Here is a 26,169-nt window from a genome sequence, read left to right on the forward strand (position 1 = left end):
CTCCTCAGTTCCCAAACCTTTTACTGAGTGTTGTTAAAAGGAAAGGCACTGGTAAAAATGCCTTTTTTTGCAATGTCTTTCTGCCATTAAAAAAAAGAAATTTCTCAGTGTGAACATGAAATATCTTGTCTTTGCAGTCTATTCAATTGAATATAAATTGAGAAGGATTTGCTAATTATTGTATTCTCTTTTTATTTACCATTTACATAACGTGACAACTTTCCTGCCTTTAGGTGGTGTACCTTCATACTATATTCTATCAGCATGTCAGTTCAACTTCAGCATCGGAACATTCATAAGCAGTTCCTTTGGGGCCTTTCCTCATTTACTTATTTATTGTTGTCATCCCACATTAGAAATGTGTGTTTCGGGACAATTTGGTCGAAATGAATGCAGGTAGAACTTGCACCTTTTTTGATTGATTTATTGATTGAAACTTGTATTAGTAGATTGCACAGTACAGTACAATTTACCACTAAATGGTAACACCCCGATTAGTTTCTCAACTTGTTTATCAATCTAGTCAGGTTACTTCTAGACCTCCACCCCACATCACACCTCACTCCTACCCACTTCTCCAAAGAGGGCTGGCTCAGGGTGGAGGACAGAGTAACACAACTTGCACTGAGCCTAGTCTATAAAATCCGCGACACCTCCCTGATACCCAAGTACACGTCAAACTAGTGCCAGAACGTAAATGACCGCCATAACCTACAACACCAGGGGGAGCTCCACAAACCACGTTAAACCCAGATTCCCATCGAACCAAGGTCTTAACTCCTTCTCCTTCTATGCCACATCAATTTGGAATGCACTCCTAACGGGTGTAAAAGTAAGTGCCTCTCTATCCTCCTTCAAAACCGCACTAAAAGAACACCTCCAGGCAAATTCAACCCTAGACTAACACCCTCCCCCCTCCACATACTACCTTCCCGGATTGTTAATAATCAAATGTAAATAATCAAAGCTATATACTTGTTCTTATGCTTTCTGAGCTCACTCAGGTATAAAAATTATATTATATCAGATGATATAATTGTTGATGACTGAAGTATGCTGATAGCAACCCAACCTAACCCCCTCCACATCCCACCTTCCGTATTGTAAATAATGTAAATAATTCAATGTATATATTCTGATGATTAACTTGTGTGATGACTGTATTATGCTGATAGTGTATGTTTGTACCATAAATAGATTAGGATAGAATATAATAGAATAAAATAGACTTTAATGTCATTATATTTGCATATAACGAGATTAAGGACTCTAATTTAAGGTGCGGTAGTGGGAAACAAGGAAAAACTAACAATTGAAATAAACAGACTACTATCCAATAAAAAATAATAAGCAATCCTGGACAATATACAAAACAATAAGGAAATACAAAATACTGTACAATATACAGAACGAGACAAGAGTACTGAAGTAATACATAATCGTCACGACTGTGGATTATGTTTTGTTTTTGTCATGTTTGGTCATGTTATGTTTTTTTGGGACATTCAGTTCTGTTTTTGCACTTCCTGGTTGGTTTGGTTTCCATGGTAACTTATTAGTTTCCACCTTGTCTTCAAGTCACCTGTCCTCAGCCCTCACACCTGTTAGTAATCATTGTCACAGTCATTATTCAAGCCATTCGTTTTCTGTCTTCCTCCTGGAAACTTTACTTACCGACCTAGCTACGATACCTGCCTACCTACTCTACCTATCCTACCTACCGTACCTTACCTACCTTGATGTATGTTAGTACCATAAATTGATTAGGATAGAATATAATAGAATAAAATAGACTTTATTGTCATTATATTTGCATATAACGAGATTAAGGACTCTAATTTAAGGTGCGGTAGTGGGAAACAAATATGGGCACAAGAGGTAATAAAGGAAAAACTAACCATTGAAATAAATAGACTACTATACAATAAAAATAATAAGCAATCCTGGACAATATACAAAACAATAAGGAAATACAAATATACAGAACGAGACAAGAGTACTGAAGTAATACATAATCGTCACGACTGTGGATTATGTTTTGTTTTTGGCATGTTTGGTCATGTTATGTTTTTTTTTGGACATTCAGTTCTGTTTTTGCACTTCCTGGTTTGTTTGGTTTCCATGGTAACTTATTAGTTTCCACCTGGTCTTCAAGTCACCTGTCCTCAACCCTCACACCCGTTAGTAATCATTGTCATAGTCATTATTTAAGCCATTCGTTTTCTGTCCTCCTTCCTGGCAACTTTACTTACCGACCTAGCTACGATACCTACCTACCTACTCTACCTATCCCACCTACCGTATCTTACCTACCTTGATGTATGTTAGTACCATAAATTGATTAGGATAGAATATAATAGAATAAAATAAACTTTATTTTGATTATATTTGCATATAACGACATTAAGGACTCTAACTTAAGGTGCGGTAGTGGGAAACAAATATGGGCACAAGAGGTAATAAAGGAAAAACTAACCATTGAAATAAACAGACTACTATCCAATAAAAATAATAAGCAATCCTGGACACTATACAAAACAATAAGGAAATACAAATATACAGAACAAGACAAGAGTACTGAAGTAATACATAATTGTCACGACTGTGGATTATGTTTTGTTTGTGTCATGTTTGGTCATGTTATGTTTTTTTTGGACATTCAGTTCTGTTTTTGCACTTCCTGGTTTGTTTTGTTTCCATAGTAACTTATTAGTTTCCACCTGGTCTTCAAGTCACACCCCTGTCCTCAGCCATCACACCTGTTAGTAATCATTGTCATAGTCATTATTTAAGCCATTCGTTTTCTGTCCTCCTCCTGGCAACTTTACCTACCGACCTAGCTACGATACCTACCTACCTACTCTACCTATCCTACCTACCGGACCTTACCGACCTTGATGTATGTTTGTACCATAAATTGATTAGGATAGAATATAATAGAATAAAATAGACTTTATTGTCATTATATTTGCATATAACGAGATTAAGGACTCTAATTTAAGGTGCGGTAGTGGGAAACAAATATGGGCACAAGAGGTAATAAAGGAAAAACTAACAATTGAAATAAACAGACTACTATCCAATAAAAATAATAAGCAATCCTGTACAATATACAAAACAATAAGGAAATACAAATATACAGAACAAGACAAGAGTACTGAAGTAATACATAACAATTGTCACGCCTGTGGATTATGTTTTGTTTTTGTCATGTTTGGTCATGTTATGTTTTGGTTTTTTTGGACATTCAGTTCTGTTTTTGCACTTCCTGATTTGTTTTGTTTCCATAGTAACTTATTAGTTTCCACCTCCTGGTCTTCAAGTCACGCCCCTGTCCTCAGCCCTCACACCTGTTAGTAATCATTGTCATAGTCATTATTTAAGCCATTCGTTTTCTGTCCTCCTCCTGGCAACTTTACCTACCGACCTAGCTACGATACCTACCTACCTACTCTACCTATCCTACCTACCGGACCTTACCGACCTTGATGTATGTTTGTACCATAAATTGATTAGGATAGAATATAATAGAATAAAATAGACTTTATTGTCATTATATTTGCATATAACGAGATTAAGGACTCTAATTTAAGGTGCGGTAGTGGGAAACAAATATGGGCACAAGAGGTAATAAAGGAAAAACTAACAATTGAAATAAACAGACTATTATCCAATTAAAATAATAAGCAATCCTGGACAATATACAAAACAATAAGGAAATACAAATATACAGAACAAGACAAGAGTACTGAAGTAATACATAACAATTGTCAGGCCTGTGGATTATGTTTTGTTTTTGTCATGTTTGGTCATGTTATGTTTTGTTTTTTTTGGACATTCAGTTCTGTTTTTGCACTTCCTGGTTTGTTTTGTTTCCATGGTAATTTATTAGTTTCCACCTGGTCTTCAAGTCACGCCCCTGTCCTCAGCCCTCACACCTGTTAGTAATCATTGTCATAGTCATTATTTAAGCCATTCGTTTTCTGTCTTCCTCCTGGCAACTTTACTTACCGACCTAGCTACGATACCTACCTACCTACTCTACCTATCCTACCTACCGTATCTTACCTACCTTGATGTATGTTAGTACCATAAATTGATTAGGATAGAATATAATAGAATAAAATAGACTTTATTGTCATTATATTTGCATATAACGAGATTAAGGACTCTAATTTAAGGTGCGGTAGTGGGAAACAAATATGGGCACATGAGGTAATAAAGGAAAAACTAACAATTGAAATAAACAGACTACTATCCAATAAAAATAATAAGCAATCCTGTGCAATATACAAAACAATAAGGAAATACAAAATACTGTACAGTATACAGAACGAGACAAGAGCACTGAAGTAATACATAATCGTCTCGACTGTGGATTATGTTTTGTTTTTGTCATGTTTGGTCATGTTATGTTTTGGTTTTTTTGGACATTCAGTTCTGTTTTTGCATTTCCTGGTTTGTTTTGTTTCCATAGTAACTTATTAGTTTCCACCTGGTCTTCAAGTCACCTGTCCTCAGCCCTCACACCTGTTAGTAATCATTGTCATAGTCATCATTTAAGCCATTCGTTTTCTGTCCTCCTCCTGGCAACTTTACCTACCGACCTAGCTACGATACCTACCTACCTACTCTACCTATCCTACCTACCGGACCTTACCGACCTTGATGTATGTTTGTACCATAAATTTATTAGGATAGAATATAATAGAATAAAATAGACTTTATTGTCATTATATTTGCATATAACGACATTAAGGACTCTAACTTAAGGTGCGGTAGTGGGAAACAAATATGGGCACAAGAGGTAATAAAGGAAAAACTAACCATTGAAATAAACAGACTACTATCCAATAAAAATAATAAGCAATCCTGGACAATATACAAAACAATAAGGAAATACAAATATACAGAACAAGACAAGAGTACTGAAGTAATACATAATCGTCACGACTGTGGATTATGTTTTGTTTCTGTCATGTTTGGTCATGTTATGTTTTTTTGGACATTCAGTTCTGTTTTTGCACTTCCTGGTTTGTTTTGTTTCCATAGTAACTTATTAGTTTCCACCTGGTCTTCGAGTCACGCCCCTGTCCTCAGCCCTCACACCTGTTAGTAATCATTGTCATAGTCATTATTTAAGCCATTTGTTTTCTGTCCTCCTCCTGGCAACTTTACCTACCGACCTAGCTACGATACCTACCTACCTACTCTACCTATCCTACCTACCGTATCTTACCTACCTTGATGTATGTTAGTACCATAAATTGATTAGGATAGAATATAATAGAATAAAATAGACTTTATTGTCATTATATTTGCATATAACGAGATTAAGGACTCTAATTTAAGGTGCGGTAGTGGGAAACAAATATGGGCACAAGAGGTAATAATGGAAAAACTAACAATTGAAATAAACAGACTACTATCCAATAAAAATAATAAGCAATCCTGTGCAATATACAAAACAATAAGGAAATACAAATATACAGAACAAGACAAGAGTACTGAAGTAATACATAATCGTCACGCCTGTAGATTATGTTTTGTTTTTGTCATGTGTGGTTATGTTATGTTTTTTTGGACATTCAGTTCTGTTTTTGCACTTCCTGGTTTGTTTTGTTTCCATAGTAATTTATTAGTTTCCACCTGGTCTTCGAGTCACGCCCCTGTCCTCAGCCCTCACACCTGTTAGTAATCATTGTCATAGTCATTATTTAAGCCATTCGTTTTCTGTCCTCCTCCTGGCAACTTTCCCTACCGACCTAGCTACGATACCTACCTACCTACTCTACCTATCCTACCTACCGTACCTCACCGACCTTTATGCCTTGCCACGCTGTTTGTTGTTTTGACCACGCTACGTAAGTTTTTGGTTTGTTTTGTGCCACAGCTAGTATCTTTTGTTCGTTTGTACATAGTCATGCCATTGTGCAGTTTTGTTTTGAGTATAGTCTAGTTCATAGGTGTCAAACTCTGGCCGGCGGGCCTTGAGGCAATATCAAATTAACATTAGAGCTGGCCCGCCGTTGCTATACAGCGGTGCCGCTGTAACACCGCATTCACCGATTTCCCGGGAGACTCTCGAATTTCAGTGCCCCTCCCGAAAATCTCCCGGTGCAACCATTCTCCCAAATTCCACCCGGACAACAATATTGGGGGTGTGCCTTAAAGGCACTGCCTTTAGCGTCCCCTACAACCTCTCGTCAAGTCTGTTTTCCCTCCTCACAAACAGCGTGCCGGCCCAGTCACGTAAATATATGTGGCTTCTACACACATGTAAGTAAATGCAAGGCATACTTGATCAACAGCATACAGGTCACACTGAGGGTGGCCATGTAAACAACTTTAACACTGTTACAAATATGCGCCACACTGTGAACCCACACCAAACAAGAATGACCAACACATTTCGGGAGAACATCCGCACAGTAACACAACATAAACACAACAGAACAAATACCCAGAACCCCTTGCAACATTTACTCTTCCGGACCACTACAATATACAACCCCCCCTCCCCGCTACCAACAAACCCCCCAAACCCCGCCCACCTGAGCCCCGACATTAACTGAGCAGTAAAAAGGCCTGAATGGTTGATGTATTCATTAGTTTATTTTCAAATGTATTAGCCTCTGGAAAAAGTTAATGTTGATATTTACCTCAGAAGGCTGCAAATACAAAAGAGGCATTCAATTTTTATTTAAATTTGATTTGATATGCCATTGATAATTTTTAATTAGTATTGTTATTATTATTTGAATCTCGCTGCTGTCTTGGATCCACTTGAACTGAACTCTCGCGGCTGTGTTGGAGCCACTATGGATTGAACTTTCACAGTATCATGTTAGACCCGCTCGACATCCATTGCTTTCGGTCCCCTAGAGGGGGGGGGGGGTGGTTGCCCACATCTGAGGTCCTCTCCAAGGTTTCTCATAGTCAGCATTGTTACTGGCGTGCCACTGGATGTGAATTCTCCCTGCCCACTGGGTGTGAGTTTTCCTTGCCCTTTTGTGGGTTCTTCCGAGGATGTTGTAGTCGTAATGATTTGTGCAGTCCTTTGAGACATTTGTGATTTGGGGCTATATAAATAAGCATTGATTGATTGATAGAATTTTGCATGTCACTACAAAGTTATATAAGCCTTGCTTGTTGAATATTCAATGCAAAACTTGTTTGGGTCCCTATTAAAAGGTTAATTTGTTCAACCTCGGCCCGCGGCTTTGTTCAGATTTTAAATTTTGGCCCACTCTGTATTTGAGTTTGACACCCCTGGTCTAGTTTGTTATCCGCCATTGTGCGCGCCCTTTGATTTCCTGTTTTTGAATTATAGTGTTTAAATAAATCAAATATGTACTTACATCCACGTTTGGCTCGTGCAAATCATCCTTTGCGTGGAAGAAGCAAAACAAATCCAAGTCCACGTTCATTCTGAATTATTATTAAATTATATTAACGTGGAGCCCTACTTAAACAAGTTGAAAAACGTATTGAGGTGTTACCATTTAGTGGTCAATTGTACGGAATATGTACTGTACTGTGCAATCTACTAATAAAAGTGTCAATCAGAAAGCATAAGAACAAGTATTTTGATTATTTTCAATCCGGGGGGAGGTGGGATGTGGTGGGGCCGCAGGTTGCACACCCCTGATTTTTAAAACATGTCAGCATTTGCAAATGTAAACAAAAGAGTAAACCAGGTTATTCATGTCATTTAGCAACAGGATTTCGGACAGATTGCAATCAAACCTGATGATGATGAGGTTGGGAACCTTTTTGGCTGAGAGAGCCATGAAAGCCAAATTTTTCAAAATGTATTTCCGTAAGAGCCATATAACATTTTTCAACATTGAATACAACTAAATTTGTGCATTTTTAAGTATGACCAACATTTGTAGAGTATAATAAGTCTCTCATTCTTTTTAACAACATTGTTATTCTAAAAGTTAACCAATAATAAATACAATACTTCTTACCATTAACGCGACATCTTGTACAGGTGCGGTAGAAAACGGATGGTTGGATTAAAATGCATGAGAATGTTTTATAATTTGAACGTTATTTTTGAAACTGTGATTACCAGCGGAATTATTTATACTCTAGCCTTTAAATAGACTCCCTTTTTAGACCAGTTGATCTTCCGTTTCTTTTCTTTTTCTTCTATGTCCCACTCTCCCTTGTGGAGGGGGTCCGGTCCGATCCGGTGGCCATGTACTGCTTGCCTGTGTATCGGCTGGGGACATCTCTGCGCTGCTGATCCGCCTCCGCTTGGGATGGTTTCCTGCTGGCTCCGCTGTGAACGGGACTCTCGCTGCTGTGTTGGATCCGCTTTGGACTGGACTCTTGCGACTGTGTTGGATCCATTAAGGATTGAACTTTCACAGTATCATGTTAGACCCGCTCGACATCCATTGCTTTCCTCCTCTCCAAGGTTCTCATAGTCATTATTGTCACCGGCGTCCCACTGGGTCATTATTGTCACCGATGTCCCACTGGGTGTGAGTTTTCCTTGCCCTTATGTGGGCCTACCGAGGATGTCGTAGTGGTTTGTGCAGCCCTTTGAGACACTAGTGATTTAGGGCTATATAAGTAAACATTGATTGATTGATTGATTGATTGATTGATTACTTATGGTGTTAAGCAATGTCAGCGAAGATTTATCTGAGAGCCATATGCAGTCATCTGGCTCTAGAGCCATAAGTTCCCTACCCCTGGTTTAAGCATTAGACACCTTTTTACCTGCGCCCTGCCTCCCGCTGTTTCCCACATCTACAAAGCAATTAGCTACCGACTGCCACCTACTGATATGGAATAGTATTACACGGTTACTCGGCATAGCTCGGTTAGGAGAGTGCCCGTGCTAGCAACCTGAGGGTTCCAGGTTGGATTCCCGCTTCCGCCATCCTAGTCACTGCCGTTGTGTCCTTGGGCAAGACACTTTACCCACCTTCCCCCAGTGCCACCCACACTGGTTTAAATGTAACTTAGATATTGGGTGTCACTTTGTAAAGCGCTTTGAGTCACTAGAGAAAAGCGCTATATAAATATAATTATCTGAGAGCCATATGTAGTCATCAAAAGAGCCACAACTGGCTCTAGAGCCATAGGTTCCCGACCCCTGCACTAAAATAATGTCAATGACGTGAAAAGTTGAAGAGTTCAACTTACATAGTGTTTGGATGGATTCCTTCTCTTCTGGACATCCACCACATTGACGTCCAGCACCGTCCTGAGCTGCATCTCGCCAGAACTTGCAATGTTTCACCACTAAACAGAAGGAAAAGCCAAAAACAAAGATCCGGAGCAACGTTGCACAACATGGGTCATAAACTGTGTGCATCTTAGAGAGGATGCATGGTCCTCTGCTGGTCTTGACGGCGCAGTAAAAGTGGTGTTTAGAGCTCTTCTCCTTCCCAAAAGGAGTTTTTTAGAGCTCTTCTCCTCCCCAAAAGGAGTGTTTAGAGCTCTTCTCCTCCCCAAATAGGGCCGGCCCCTGAAAGAAGACCCAAAGTGAGTGTGCAGGGCGGTCTCACATGCATCAGCCTTTACAAGACTTTTCTGCAGGAAAACTAATATACACCACATCTTTTTAGCAGTTTGACTGTTTGTTTGTTTTTTTTAATTATTATTATTCCAAGATTTATCCATTTTCTACCGCTTGTCCCTTTCGGGGTGGTATTTAATCGACTCCCAATGTGAGGTAGAATGAGCCGAGCTGCCACAGAGGGGCGCTACAACACAAAAGTACATTTTTAAAGCTGGAGGGTATTTTCTTTGTTTATAGCAGGGGTGTCCAAACTTTTTCCACAGAGGGCCGTGTCACGCCAAATTTACTTCCGGGGTCAGGATTAATACAGACGTTTTGTTAACGCTACATTATAAAAAAATACAACGCCATATTATAAAAAATAAAGACGTTTTGATAACGCTATATAATAAAAATAAAAATAAAAAAACAATTTACAAACACAAGCTATGGGATGACGCATTTACTTCCGGGGTCACGTTTCCTCTGATGTCATCCCAAAGATTGTGTTTGTAAATTGTTTTTTTAATTGTTTTTTATAACATAGCGTTAAAAAACGTTTTTATTTTTATAATATAGCGTTATATTTTTATAATATAGCGTTAACAAAACGTCTTTATTTTTATAAGAAATTTGGCGTGACAGCCGCACACGGAAAAATGTAAGCATGCGGGGGCCATTTTGATATTTTTCATTTTCAAACCATAACAAAATATATGGATTTTTTTTTTTTTAATCCTTAAGGCTCCTGAGGAGCATAAAGGGTCTCAGTCACTAAAATGTTAAAAATAAGTCAAATAAATTTTTTTATTTTATTATTTAATGCTTACGGTAAATCTCTAAATCAACTTGCCAGCAACTTGAGGGTTGCAAGTTCGATCCCCGCTTCCGCCATTCTGGTCACTGCCGTCGTGTCCTCGGGCAAGACACTTTACCCACCTGCTCCCAGTGCCGCCCACACTGGTTTAAATGTAACTTAGATATTGGGTTTCACTATGTAAAGCGCTTTGAGTCACTAGAGAAAAAGCGCTATATAAATATAATTCAATTCACTTCGCATATAAAGTAAAACAAATAAGGTTTTTTGCCTTTTCTGTCAAAGACAACTTTGTTTTTTATAGTAAAACTGAAATATGCAGTATTTAGCTATATAGATAGATAGATAGATAGATAGATAGATAGATAGATAGATAGATAGATAGATAGATAGATAGATAGATAGATAGATGGATAGATAGATAGATAGATAGATATATAGATAGATAGATAGATAGATAGATAGATAGATAGATAGATAGATAGATAGATAGATAGATAGATAGATAGATAGATAGATAGATAGATAGATAGATAGATAGATAGATAGATAGATAGATAGATAGACAGATGGATAGTACTTTATTGATTCCTTCAGTAGAGTTCCTTTATTTAGCAATTAAAGCCCTCAATAATGCAGGACACCATTGATTTTAATTATTTAATAATTCTAAATAATCACAGTGAAAAATTAAATAAAATCCGACTAAATATACGTGAGATCCTAAAGGTTCCCCACTCATAAAGTGATAAAAAAAAAATATTTTTTTACTTTTAACACTTAAATTTCAAGATCAACTGTGGATATATCTGTCGATTTTAAGTTTGGACTATTATTTTGTTTGTTTTATGCTCTTTTGTCAAAACTTTGATGTTTTTATATGGCATCCACACAACAAATGCAATATTTTTTCCACATTAAACAGTTTAAAGTGATAATTTTTAAGTAATAATTCATTATAACATAGATTTGTTTGGTCCTTTGTAGCTTTGGGGGGTTCTACAGGAAGTCGATACAGCTAATCAGCTGTCAAGTGTGCGTGTGCTAACAGCATCATAGCGGAAGTGTTCCGGTTAAAAACAAATATATAATCAAAGTTTAGCCATTTAGGGTGAGTGGTTTTGATTTGTTTAGCATCACAATGTAGTGTGGGATAGGGAATATATATGCTGTAGAAAATGTGACGCATAAATACTTGAATGAAGATGCCTAGCCTGTTATTCCGCGTGCTCTTATTGTGAAGGATTGTGACGGGAAAAGCCGACTGAAGATGCCATCTTGCAAACTTCCAATTTATTTGTATTTATCTATAGTATTTATTTTGTTTCTGCCATATTACTTTGTTTATAATGCTTGTGTTGCTTTCATATGCACGTTCAGCTTTCTACTTCAGGTACATATAAACATTTTCAATGTGTGTGTTTGAAAAAAGTTTTAATTTGGTTCAAGGATTTTAGTAGTTTTTATTTTTTATTTTGATCACATTTAAAATTACTGCGATGATAATAATAACCGTGATCATTTTGGTCACAATAACCTCAATCAATCAATCAATCAATGTTTAGGCCCCTTTTTGTAGCTGCGGACCGGTCAACGCTTGACAATTTGTCCCGCGGCCCGGCGGTGGGGGGGGGTTCTTTTTTTTTTCTTTGTCATGAAAAAGGGAGGTTTTTTGGGTTGGTGCACTAATTGTAAGTGTATTTTGTGTTTTTTATGTTGATTTAATAAAAAGAAATTATAAAAAAATAAAACAATTGTTAAAATTTCTTCTGCAGCAGCCCGGTAACAATCAGTGCCCGGTGGTTGGGGACCACTGCCCTAAAACACAAGTGTCTCAAAGGGCTGCACAAACCACAACGACATCCTCGGTAGAGCCCAATAATAAGGTAGTCAGAACACAATATTTTGACTTTTTAAATGTTTTACGAGTATTTCAGTGATCATTTTCAGTTGTAAAATTAATATTAATAACATTTACAGGCTAAAAGGCTCTTTGCACAGAAACAGTTTCACTTAAGTTTCACTTAAAACCAGACTGAAGACACTGAATAGCAACTACATCCGTTATATTATTTGTGTATTCTCTCTAACCACAACTTTGTTTTTTGGGATGTGTGCTAAATAGTCCTCAACCTTTTTGTAGCTGCGGACCAGTCAACGTTTGATCATTTTTCCCGCGGCCCGGCGTGTGGCGGGTTTTATTTTATTTATTTATTTATTCATTTTTGTCATGAAAAAGGGAGGTTTTTTGGGTTGGTGCACTAATTGTAAGTGTATCTTGTCTTTTTTTATGTTGATTTAATTAAAAAAAATTAAATACAAAAATTAAAAAAAATATATGAAAAAAAAATAATAATAAAAAATTATGCTAAAATGTAGCAAGTAATGTAGCTGAATGTAATTAAATGCAGCCAACATCTAACTCGACTTACAAGAGACATTTAATTTCCTTCTTGTAGCTTTGGGGGTTCTACAGGAAGTCGATGCGGCCAATCAGCTGTCAAGTGTGCGTGTGTTTACAGCATCATAGCGGAAGTGTTCTGTTTAAAAACAAAAATATAAACACGGTTTAGGCATTTAGGGTGAGTGGTTTTGATTTGTTTAGCATCACAATATAGCGTGGGATAGGGAATATATACGCTGTAGAAAATGTGACGCATAAATACTTGAATGAAGATGCTTAGCCTGCTATTCCGCGTGCTTTTATTGTGAAGGATTGTGACGGAAAAAGCCGACTGAATATGCCATCCTGCAAGTTTTTCCACATTTATTTATAGTATAATTTTGTTTCTGTCATGTTACTTTGTTTATAATGCTTGATCATTTTGGTCACAATAACCGTGATAAGAAATGTTCACACCGTGACATCCCTATAATGGACAATTGTAAATTAATTGCTTCATTCCTCCTTTAAAAGTACAATAATAGGGTAGTTAGAACACAATATTTTGACTCTTTATACGTTTCACGAGTACTTCAGTGGTAATTTTCAGTTTTAATATAAATATTAAAAACGGGCTTTCTGCTCCGCTGCTCCCAGTCTGTGGAACGCTCTCCCTGACCACCTGAGGGCACCTCAGACTGTGGATGCTTTTAAAAAAGGCTTAAAACCCCATCTTTAAAAAAAAAAAAGGCTTTTTATAGACATGAATGCTGGTTCTAGCTATTGGGCTGTTTCTAGTTTTATATTTTATTTATTTGTATTAACTTTTTACTATTGTTATAATTATTACTATTTTTTACACTGTGGCACTTTGAGGTTGTTTGCTAACGTAAAGTGCTTTATTACAAATAAAATCTGTTATTATTATTATTTACAGGCTAAAAGGCTTTTTGCACACAGTTGTTTACTTAAAACCAGACCGAAGACACTGAATAGCAACTACTTCCGTTATATTATTTGTGTATTCTCTCTATCAACAACTTTTTTGGGGGGGATGTGTGCTAAAATGTAGCCAGTAATGTAGTTAAATGTAATTATATGTAGCCAAAATGTATCCCGACTTACAAGAGACATTTGGGAATAAGCGGTAGGAAATGGATGGATTTCATTTCCTTCTTGTAGCTTTGGGGGTTCTACAGGAAGTCGATACGGCTAATCAGCTGTCAAGTGTGCGTGTGTTAACAGCATCATAGCGGAAGTGTTCCGGTTAAAAACAAATATATAAATACGGTTCAGGCATTTAGGGTGAGTGGTTTTGATTTGTTTAGCATCACAATATAGCGTCGGATAGGGAATATATACGCCGTAGAAAATACACAAATAAATACTTGAATGAAGATGCTTAGCCTGCTATTCCGTGTGCTTTTATTGTGAAGGATTGTGACGGAAAAAGCCGACTGAAGATGCCATCCTGCAAGTTTTTCACATGTATTTGTATTTATTTATACTACAATTTTGTTTCTGTCATATTACTTTGTTTATAATGCTTGATCATTTTGGTCACAATAACCGTGATAAGAAATGTTCACACCGTGACATCCCTATAATGGACAATTGTAAATTAATTGCTTCATTCCTCCTTTAAAAGTACAATAATAGGGTAGTTAGAACACAATATTTTGACTCTTTATACGTTTCACGAGTACTTCAGTGGTAATTTTCAGTTTTAATATAAATATTAAAAACGGGCTTTCTGCTCCGCTGCTCCCAGTCTGTGGAACGCTCTCCCTGACCACCTGAGGGCACCTCAGACTGTGGATGCTTTTAAAAAAGGCTTAAAACCCCATCTTTAAAAAAAAAAAAGGCTTTTTATAGACATGAATGCTGGTTCTAGCTATTGGGCTGTTTCTAGTTTTATATTTTATTTATTTGTATTAACTTTTTACTATTGTTATAATTATTACTATTTTTTACACTGTGGCACTTTGAGGTTGTTTGCTAACGTAAAGTGCTTTATTACAAATAAAATCTGTTATTATTATTATTTACAGGCTAAAAGGCTTTTTGCACACAGTTGTTTACTTAAAACCAGACCGAAGACACTGAATAGCAACTACTTCCGTTATATTATTTGTGTATTCTCTCTATCAACAACTTTTTGGGGGGGGATGTGTGCTAAAATGTAGCCAGTAATGTAGTTAAATGTAATTATATGTAGCCAAAATGTATCCCGACTTACAAGAGACATTTGGGAATAAGCGGTAGGAAATGGATGGATTTCATTTCCTTCTTGTAGCTTTGGGGGTTCTACAGGAAGTCGATACGGCTAATCAGCTGTCAAGTGTGCGTGTGTTAACAGCATCATAGCGGAAGTGTTCCGGTTAAAAACAAATATATAAATACGGTTCAGGCATTTAGGGTGAGTGGTTTTGATTTGTTTAGCATCACAATATAGCGTGGGATAGGGAATATATACGCCGTAGAAAATGTGACGCATAAATACTTGAATGAAAATGCTTAGCCTGCTATTCAGCGTGCTTTTATTGTGAAGGATTGTGAGGGAGAAAGCCGACTGAATATGCCATCCTGCAAGTTTTTCACATTTATTTGTATTTATTCATAGTATAATTGTGTTTCTGTCATATTACTTTGTTTATAATGCTTGATCATTTTGGTCACAATTACCGTGATAAGAAATGTTCACACGTGACATTCCTATAATGGACAATTGCAAATTAATTGCTTCATTCCTCCTTTAAAAGTACAATAATAGGGTAGTTAGAACACAATATTTTGACTTTTTATACGTTTTACGAGTACTTCAGGGGTAATTTTCAGTTTTAATATTAATATTAATAACGGGCTTTCTGCTCCGCTGCTCCCAGTCTGTGGAACGCTCTCCCTGACCACCTGAGGGCACCTCAGACTGTGGAAGCTTTAAAAAAAGGCTTAAAAACCCATCTTTTTTTTTTTTTAAATGCCTTTTTATAGACATGAATGCTGGTTTTAGCTATTGGGCTGATTCTAGTTTTATATTTTATTTATTTGTATGATCTTTTTACTATTATTATTATTACTATTTTTTACACTTTGGCACTTTGAGGTTGTTTGCTCAACGTAAAGTGCTTTATTACAAATAAAATCTATTATTAGTATTATTTACAAGCTTAAAGGCTTTTTGCACACAGTTGTTTACTTAAAAACAGACCGAAGACACTGAATAGCAACTACATCCGTTATATTATTTGTGTATTCTTTCTAACCACAACTTTTTTTTTTTGATGTGTGCTAAAATGTAGCCAGTAATGTAGTTAAATGTAGTTATATGCAGCCAACTTTTTTCTCGACTTACAAGAGACATTTGGGAATAAGTGGTAGAAAATGGATGGATTTCATTTCCTTCTTGTAGCTTTGGGGGTTCTACAAGAAGTCGATACGGCTAATCAGCTGTCAAGTTTGCGTGTGTTAACAGCATCATAGCAGAAGTGTTCCGGTTAAAAAAATATATATAAACACGGTTTAGGCATTTAGGGTGAGTGGTTTTGATTTGTTTAGCATCACAATATAGCGTGGGATATGGAATATATACGCCGTAGAAAATGTGACGCATAAATACTTGAATGAAGATGCTTAGCCTGCTATTCCGCGTGCTTTTATTGTGAAGGATTGTGACGGAAAAAGCCGACTGAATATGCCATCCTGCAAGTTTTTCACATTTATTTATATTTATTTTTAGTATAATTTTTGTTTCTGTCATATTACTTTGTTTATAATGCTTGATCATTTTGGTCACAATAACCGTGATAAGAAATGTTCACACTGTGACATCCCTATAATGGACAATTGTAAATTAATTGCTTCATTCCTCCTTTAAAAGTACAATAATAGGGTAGTTAGAACACAATATTTTGACTTTTTATATGTTTTACGAGTACTTCAGGGGTAATTTTCAGTTTTAATATTATTATTAATAACGGGCTTTCTGCTCCGCTGCTCCCAGTCTGTGGAGCGCTCTCCCTGACCACCTGAGCGCACCTCAGACTGTGGATGCTTTTAAAAAAGGCTTAAAACCCCATCTTTTTTTAAAAAAAAAGCCTTTTTATAGACATGAATGCTGGTTTTAGCTATTGGGCTGTTTCTAGTTTTATATTTTATTTTTTTGTATTATCTTTTTACTATTATTATTACTATTTTTTACACTTTGGCACTTTGAGGTTGTTTGCTCAACGTAAAGTGCTTTATTACAAATAAAATCTATTATTATTGTTATTTACAAGCTTAAAGGCTTTTTGCACACAGCTGTTTACTTAAAACCAGACTGAAGACACTGAATAGCAACTACATCCGTTATATTTGTATATTCTTTCTAACCACAACTTTTTTTTTTTTGGGATGTGTGCTAAAATGTAGCCAGTAATGTAGTTATATGCAGCCAACACCTATCTCGACTTACAAGAGACATTTGGGAATAAGCGGTAGGAAATGGATGGATTTCATTTCCTTCTTGTAGCTTTGGGGGTTCTACAGGAAGTCGATACGGCTAATCAGCTGTCAAGTGTGCGTGTGTTAACAGCATCATAGCGGAAGTGTTCCGGTTAAAAACAAATATATAAACACGGTTCAGGCATTTAGGGTGAGTGGTTTTGATTTGTTTAGCATCACAATATAGCGTCGGATAGGGAATATATACGCCGTAGAAAATACATAAATAAATTCTTGAATGAAGATGCTCAGCCTGCTATTCCGCGTGCTTTTATTGTGAAGGTTCTTGGCGGAATAAGCCAAGTTGCCGCTAGCTGGCTACCTTAGAGTATGGTGGTCAGCTAACGGAGGGCGGGGGCGCGTCTTGGAGTTCCATAATGGCTGTGACGTTAAATTAAGGCGCGTCGCCACTTTGAAGCTTACGCTCGTCGTGTCTATTCGAATGTTTCAGACACAACCAAGAGGAATACCATTTTTTCAGTTTTTTGGCGGAACACGTAACCCCCTCCTCCCGCCCCCCTCCACTCCGCGTCCGCCGCCCGCATGACGGACACTCGCTCGCAGACGCCAGCCGCGGCCGGTGGAAATTGGACGGCGTGAAATGACAACATTGTCGCCACTCCAGAGCTTGAATCAGCGATAGAAGGACGCTGTGCTGACACCCCTCCCAGGTCCTAAAAAAAAAAAAAACAACCAAAAAAAAAAAGATGTCTTTTTTTAATTTTCGCAAGATCTTCAAGCTCGGCCCCGACCGGAAGAAGAAGCAGTACGAGCACGTGCACAGAGACGTCAACCCCGAGGAGATCTGGGACATCATCGGGGAACTTGGCGATGGAGCCTTCGGGAAAGTCTACAAGGTATGTTGGATTACCTCACCCTTGTCGTGACACACACGTCATAACGCCATCATGGTAGAGAACCACATCAATCAATCAATCAATCAATAATTATGTATCCATCCATCCATTTTCTACCACTTATTCCCTTTCGGGTTCGCGGGGGGCGCTGGCGCCTATCTCAGCTACAATCGGGCTAGCAATTTGTCCAGGGTGTACCCCGCCTTCCGCCCGATTGTAGCTGATAATTATTTATATAGCCCTAAATCACCAGTGTCTCAAAGGGCTGCACAAACCGCAACGACATCCTCGGTAGAGCCCACATAAAGGCAAGGAAAACTCACACCCAGTGGGACGTCGGTGACAATGATGACTATGAGAAACCTTGGAGAGGACTGCATTTGTGGGCAACCCCGCCCCCCTCTAGGGGAACCGAAAGCCATGGACTTTTACAGTAACATGATACTGTGAAAGTTCAATCCATAGTGGATCCAATACAGCCGTGAGAGTCCAGTCCAGGGGTCGGGAACCCTTTTGGCTGATAGAGCCAAAAAAGCCAAATATTTTAAAATATATTTCCGTAAGAGCCATATCATTTTTTTTTTTTTTAACACCGAACACAACTAAACACATACATTTTTAAGTAGGACCAACATTTCTAGAGTTCTTATTCTTTGTAATAACATTGTTATTCTGAAGCTAACTGTGGAGGGGGCGTGGCCTGCGGCGACAGGTGCGTAGCTGGCCCAGCTGGGCCTTGTTATCAAATCACCTGTCGCTCTGTTATAAGCAGCAGCCAGGAGGAGAGACGGGGTTGGGGCTGGAAATACTATTGCTGGAAAGCAACCGAGAGACTTATTGAAAAATAAAACAATATTCTAACCCTGAAACAGGCTCTCATGTCGGTGCTTGGGGGTCTGAAGAACCCCCAGGAGGGCAAGCCCCACACTAACCAGTAATAAATAAATAACTTCTTACCAGTAACGCAACTTCTTGAACAGGTGCGGTAGGAAAACGGATGGATGGATTAAAAATGCATGAGAATGTTTTATAATTGTAACATTATTTTTAACACTGTGATTACAAGTTGAATTATTCATTACTTATCGTGTTAAGCAACGTCAGATTTATCCGAGAGCCAGATGCAGTCATCAAAAGAGCCACATCTGGCTCTAGAGCCATAGGTTCCCTCCCCCTGGTCCAGTCCAAAGTGGATCCAACACAGCAGAGAGAGTCCTGTCCACATCATATCACTTGTCTTATCAAGCCGGGAAGAGGTACAGCTGTCCCCCCAATTGACTCACATTAGAAGGCGGGAGCCTACCCCAGATTACATTTTATAGGTCCCACATTTCTGTAGTGCTTACTAACTTGGCAACTTGTTTGACACTGTTTGTGGCCTCATTTTGGGTGTGCTGGAGCCTATCCCAGCTGACATTTTGTAGGGCACACATGTCTGTGAAGTTTACTAACATGGCAACTTGTTTGACACTGGTTTTGGCCTCATTTTGGGTGTGCTGGAGCCTATCCCAGCTGACATTTTGTAGGTCACACATGTCTGTGAAGTTTACTAACATGGCAACTTGTTTGACACCGGTTTTGGCCTCATTTTGGGTGTGCTGGAGCCTATCCCAGCTGACATTTTGTAGGTCACACGTCTGTGAAGTTTACTAGCATGGCAACTTGTTTGACACTGTTTTGGCCTCTTTTTGGGTGTGCTGGAGCCTATCCAAGCTGACATTTCGTAGGTCACACGTCTTAAGTTTACTAGCATGGCAACTTGTTTGACACTGTTTTGGCCTCTTTTTGGGTGTGCTGGAGCCTATCCCAGCTGACATTTTGTAGGTCACACATGTCTGTGAAGTTTACTAACATGGCAACTTGTTTGACACTGTTTTTGGCCTAATTTTGGGTGTGCTGGAGCCTATCCCAGCTGACATTTTGTGGGTCACACATGTCTGTGAAGTTTACTAACATGGCAACTTGTTTGACACTGTTTTTGGCCTAATTTTGGGTGTGCTGGAGCCTATCCAAGCTGACATTTTGTAGGTCACACATGTCTGTGAAGTTTACTAACATGGCAACTTGTTTGAGGCCTCATTTTGGGTGTGCTGGAGCCTATCCCAGCTGACATGTTGTAGGTCACTCATGTCTGTGAAGTTTACTAACATGGCAACTTGTTTGACACTGTTTGTGGCCTCTTTTTGGGTGTGCTGGAGCCTATCCCAGCTGACATTTTGTAGGTCACACGTCTGTGAAGTTTACTAGCATGGCAACTTGTTTGACACTGTTTTGGCCTCTTTTTGGGTGTTCTGGAGCCTATCCCAGCTGACATTTTGTAGGTCACACATGTCTGTGAAGTTTACTAACTTGGCAACTTGTTTGACACTGTTTTGGCCTCTTTTTGGGTGTGCTGGAGCCTATCCAAGCTGACATTTTGTAGGTCACACATGTCTGTGAAGTTTACTAACATGGCAACTTGTTTGAGGCCTCATATTGGGTGTGCTGGAGCCTATCCAAGCTGACATTTTGTAGGTCACACATGTCTGTGAAGTTTACTAACATGGCAACTTGTTTGAGGCCTCATTTTGGGTGTGCTGGAGCCTATCCCAGCTGACATGTTGTAGGTCACTCATGTCTGTGAAGTTTACTAACATGGCAACTTGTTTGACACTTTGTGGCCTCATTTTGGGTGTGCCGGAGCCTATCCCAGCTGACATTTTGTAGGTCACACATGTCTGTGAAGTTTATTAACATGGCAACATGTTGTATACCGCTTTGGCCTTATTTTGGGTGTGCTGGAGCCTATCCCACCTGACATTTTATAGGTCACACATTTCTGTAAAGCTAACTAACATGTTTTATAATGCTTTGGCCTCATTTTGGGTGTGCTGGGGCCTTTCCCAGCTGACATTTTGTAGGTCACACACATCTGTGAAGTTTACTAACATGGCAACTTGTTTGACACTGTTTTGACCTCATTTTGGGTGTGCTGGAGCCTATCCCAGCTGACATTTTGTAGGTCACACATGTCTGTGAAGTTTATTAACATGGCAACATGTTGTATACCGCTTTGGCCTCATTTTGGGTCTGGTGGAGCCTATCCTAGATGACATTTTGTAGGTCCCACATTTCTGTTGTGTTTACTAACTTGGCAACTTGTTTCACACTGTTTGTGGGCTCATTTTGGGTGTGCTGGAGCCTATCCCAGCTGACATGTTGTAGGTCACTCATGTCTGTGAAGTTTATTAACATGGCAACTTGTTTGACACTGTTTGTGGCCTCATTTCGGGTGTGCTGGAGCCTATCCCAGCTGACATTTTGTAGGTCACACGTCTGTGAAGTTTATTAACATAGCAACATGTTGTATACCGCTTTGGCCTCATTTTGGGTCTGCTGGAGCCTATCCTAGCTGACATTTTGTAGGTCACACGTCTGTGAAGTTTACTAACATGGCAACTTGTTTGACACTGTTTTGGCCTCATTTTGGGTCTGCTGGAGCCTATCCCAGCTGACATTTTATAGGTCACACGTCTGTGAAGTTTGTTAACATGGCAACATGTTGTATACCGCTTTGGCATCATTTCGGGTCTGCTGGAGCCTATCCCAGCTGACATTTTGTAGGTCACACGTCTGTGAAGTTTATTAACATGGCAACATGTTGTATACCGCTTTGGCCTCATTTTGGGACTGGTGGAGCCTATCCTAGATGACATTTTGTAGGTCCCACATTTCTGTTGTGTTTACTAACTTGGCAACTTGTTTCACACTGTTTGTGGCCTCATTTTGGGTGTGCTGGAGCCTATCCCAGCGGACATGTTGTAGGTCACTCATGTCTGTGAAGTTTATTAACATGGCAACTTGTTTGAGGCCTCATTTTGGGTGTGCTGGAGCCTATCCCAGCTGACATTTTGTAGGTCACACATGTCTGTGAAGTTTATTAACATAGCAACATGTTGTATACCGCTTTGGCCTCATTTTGGGTCTGCTGGAGCCTATCCTAGCTGACATTTTGTAGATCACACATGTCTGTGAAGTTTATTAACATGGCAACTTGTTTGACACTATTTTGGCCTCATTTTGGGTCTGCTGGAGCCTATCCCAGCTGACATTTTGTAGGTCACATGTCTGTGAAGTTTATTAACATGGCAACATGTTGTATACCGCTTTGGCATCATTTCGGGTCTGCTGGAGCCTATCCCAGCTGACATTTTGTAGGTCACACATGTCTGTGAAGTTTACTAACATGGCAACTTGTTTGACACTGTTTTTGGCCTCATTTTGGGTGTGCTGGAGCCTATCCCAGCTGACATTTTGTAGGTCACGCATGTCTGTGAAGTTTACTAGCATGGCAACTTGTTTGACACTGTTTTGGCCTCTTTTTGGGTGTGCTGGAGCCTATCCCAGCTGACATTTTGTAGGTCACACGTGTCTGTGAAGTTTAACATGGCAACATGTTATATACCGCTTTGGCCTCATTTTGGGTGTGCTGGAGCCTATCCTAGCTGACATTTTGTAGGTCACACATGTCTGTGAAGTTTACTAACATGGCAACTTGTTTGAGGCCTCATTTTGGGTGTGCTGGAGCCTATCCCAGCTGACATGTTGTAGGTCACTCATGTCTGTGAAGTTTACTAACATGGCAACATGTTGTACACCGCTTTGGCCTCATTTTGGGCGTGCTGGAGCTTATCCCAGCTGACATTTTATAGGTCACACATTTCTGTAAAGCTTACTAACTTGTTTTATAATGCTTTGGCCTCATTTCGGGTGTGCTGGAGCCTATCCCAGCTGACATTTTGTAGGTCACACATGTATGTGAAGTTTATTAACATGGCAACTTGTTTGACACTGTTTTGGCCTCTTTTTGGGTGTGCTGGAGCCTATCCCAGCTGACATTTTATAGGTCACACATTTCTGTAAAGCTTACTAACATGTTTTATAATGCTTTGGCCTCATTTTGGGTGTGCTGGAGCCTATCCCAGCTGACATTTTGTAGGTCACACATGTCTGTGAAGTTTACTAACATGGCAACATGTATATACGGCTTTGGCCTTATTTTGGGTGTGCTGGAGCCTATCCCAGCTGACATTTTATAGGTCACACATTTCTGTAAAGATTACTAACATGTTTTATAATGTTTTGGCCTCATTTTGGGTCATAGGTGTGCTGGAGCCTATCCCAGTTATATATATATATATATATATATATATATATATATATATATACATATATATATATATATATATATATATATACATATATATCTAAATATATTAGTACAGGCCATATCTTCTTATTCAATGCGTTTTCTTTATTTTCAAACATGACACAAACCATCCTAAATGTAAACAGTCATGAAAAAGGGACGGCGTGGCGCAGTGGAAGAGTGGCCGTGCGCAAACAGAGGGTTCCTAGTTCAATCCCCACCTAGTACCAACCTCGTCACGTCTGTTGTGTCCTGAGCAAGACACTTCACCCTTGCTCCTGATAGGTGCTGGTTAGCGCCTTGCATGGCAGCTCCCTCCATCAGTGTGTGAATGTGTGTGTGAATGGGCGAATGTGGAAGTAGTGTGAAAGCGCATTGAAGGTAGAAAAGTGCTATACAAGTACAACCCATATATTTATTCATTTGAAATAAAGAAAACACACACATATATATATATATATATACACACAAACCCCGTTTCCATATGAGTTGGGAAATTGTGTTAGATGTAAATATAAACGGAATACAATGATTTGCAAATCATTTTCAACCCATATTCAGTTGAATGCACTAAAAAGACAAGATATTTGATGTTCAAACTCATAAACTTTATTTTATTTTTTTGCAAATAATTAACTTAGAATTTCATGGCTGCAACATGTGCCAAAGTAGTTGGGAAAGGGCATGTTCACCACTGTGTTACATCACCTTTTCTTTTAACAACACTCAATAAACGTTTGGGAACTAAGGAAACTAATTTTTGAAGGTTTGAAAGTGGAATTCTTTTTCATTCTGGTTTTATGTAGAGTTTCAGTCGTACAACAGTCCAGGGTCTTCGCTGTCGTGTTTTACGCATCATAATGCGCCATACATTTTCGATGGGCGACAGGTCTGTAGTGCAGAAGGGCTAGGAGAGTACCCGCACTCTTTTTTTTAAGAAGCCACGCTGTTGTAACACTTGTCTTGCTGAAATAAGCAGGGGCGTCCATGATAACGTTGCTTGGATGACAACATATGTTGCTCCAAAACCTGTCTGGACTATTCAGCATTAATGGTGCCTTCACAGATGTGTAAGTTACCCATGCCTTGGGCACTAATACACCCCCATACCATCACAGATTCTGGATTTTGAACTTTGCGCCCATAACAATCCGAATGGTTATTTTCCTCTTTGCTCTGGAGGACACCACGTCCTCTGTTTCCAAATATAATTTGAAATGTGGACTCGTCAGACCACTGAATAACTTTCCACCTTGCATCAGTCCATCTTAGATGAGCTCGGGCCCAGCCAAGCCAGCGGCGTTTCAGGATATTGTTGATAACAGGGTTTGGCTTTGCATAGTAGAGTTTTAACTTGCACTTACAGATGGCGCGACCAACTGTAGTTACTGAAAGTGGTTTTATGAAGTGTTCTTGAGCTAATGTGGTGATATCCTTCACACACTGATGTCGGTTTTTGATGCAGTACCGCCTGAGGGATCCGAAGTCCGTAATGTCATCGCTTACGTGCAGTGATTTCTCCAGATTCTCTGAACTTTTTGATGATTTTACGGACCGTAGATGATAAAATCCCTTAATTCCTTGCAATAGCTTGTTGAGAAATGTTCTAAAACTGCTCGACAATTTGCTGACAAAGTGGTGACCCTCACCCCATCCTTGTTTGTGAATTACTTAGCATTTCATGGAAGCTGCTTTTATACCCAATCATGGCACCCACCTGTTCCCAATTAGCCTGCACACCTGTGGAATGTTCAATATAAGTGTTTGATGAGAATTTCTCAACTTTATCAGTATTTATTGCAACCTTTCCCAACTTTTTTGGTCATATATGTATATACATATATATATATATATATATATATATATATATATATATATATATATATATATATATATATATATATATATATATATATATATTATATGTGTGTGTGTATATATATATGTGTATATATATATATATGTGTATATATATATGTGTGTATATATATATATATATATATATAGACACTAAAGGAGAAGCTTTCTATACGTATAATTAATTTAATGTAGTGTATAATATTATACAAAATATTAACAGTATACACTAGAACAGGGGTAGGGAACCTATGGCTCGGGAGCCAGATGTGGCTCTTTTGATGACTGCATCTGGCTCTCGGATAAATCTGAGCTGACATTGCTTAACATGATAAGTAATGAATGATTCCACTTGTAATCACAGTGTTAAAAATAACGTTCAAAATATAAAACATTCTCATGCATTCTTATTCCATTAATCCGTTTTCTACCGCACCGGTTCGAGATGTTGCGTAATTGTAAGAAGTTATTTATTTATTATTGGTTAGTGTGGGGCTCGCCCCTCTGGGGGTTCTTTAGACCACCAAGCACCGAAATGAGAGCTTGTTTCAGGGTTACAATATTGTTTTATTTTTCAATAAGTCTCTCAGTTGCTTTCCAGCAATTGCATTTTTCTCTTTCGTTCTCGCTCGCGCTGTGGCTCCAGCCCCAACCCCGTCTCTTCTCCTGGCTGCTGCTTATAACAGAGCGACAGGTGATTACATATAAAGGCCCAGGTGTCGCTGATTTCGAGGCCTGTCCTGGCACACCCCAGTTCGCTGCATTCTCGCAGGCCACGCCCCCTCAGCAGTTAGCTTCAGAATAACAATTTTATTACAAAGAATAATAGACCTCTATACCCTAGAAATGTTGGTCTTACTTAAAAATGCACGCGTTTAGTTGTTTTCAGTGTTAAAAAAAATATTATATGGCGCTTACGGAAATACATTTTGAAATATTTGACTTTCTCAGCCAAAAAGGTTCCCGACCCCTGCACTAGGATAATAACATGCACATTAATAATTAAAGAACCAATAATAATCCATTTATAATCAAATTCTAGCCCCTGAGTGGTAATCG

General features: G+C 38.7%; 2 protein-coding genes across 6 annotated transcripts in view; one reads left to right on the top strand and one right to left on the bottom strand.

Annotated features, from left to right (window-relative positions):
- The window catches only part of sh3pxd2ab (SH3 and PX domains 2Ab), a 228,941-nt gene extending 219,513 nt beyond the window's left edge, over positions 1 to 9,428 (bottom strand). For both annotated transcript variants that reach the window (XM_061911591.1, XM_061911589.1), the window contains exon 1: positions 9,169 to 9,428. In XM_061911591.1, coding sequence (XP_061767575.1) covers positions 9,169 to 9,240 — 72 coding nt within the window. In that variant the 5' untranslated portion in view covers positions 9,241 to 9,428. The remainder of the gene's footprint in view (positions 1 to 9,168) is intronic.
- Positions 9,429 to 17,527: 8,099 nt separating this feature from the next.
- The window catches only part of slka (STE20-like kinase a), a 67,187-nt gene continuing 58,545 nt past the window's right edge, over positions 17,528 to 26,169 (top strand). For all 4 annotated transcript variants that reach the window (XM_061911596.1, XM_061911597.1, XM_061911598.1 and 1 more), the window contains exon 1: positions 17,528 to 18,065. In XM_061911596.1, coding sequence (XP_061767580.1) covers positions 17,916 to 18,065 — 150 coding nt within the window. In that variant the 5' untranslated portion in view covers positions 17,528 to 17,915. The remainder of the gene's footprint in view (positions 18,066 to 26,169) is intronic.

The sequence above is a fragment of the Nerophis ophidion genome, linkage group LG09, assembly GCF_033978795.1.
Source record: "Nerophis ophidion isolate RoL-2023_Sa linkage group LG09, RoL_Noph_v1.0, whole genome shotgun sequence".
Taxonomy (NCBI): Eukaryota; Metazoa; Chordata; class Actinopteri; order Syngnathiformes; family Syngnathidae; genus Nerophis; species Nerophis ophidion.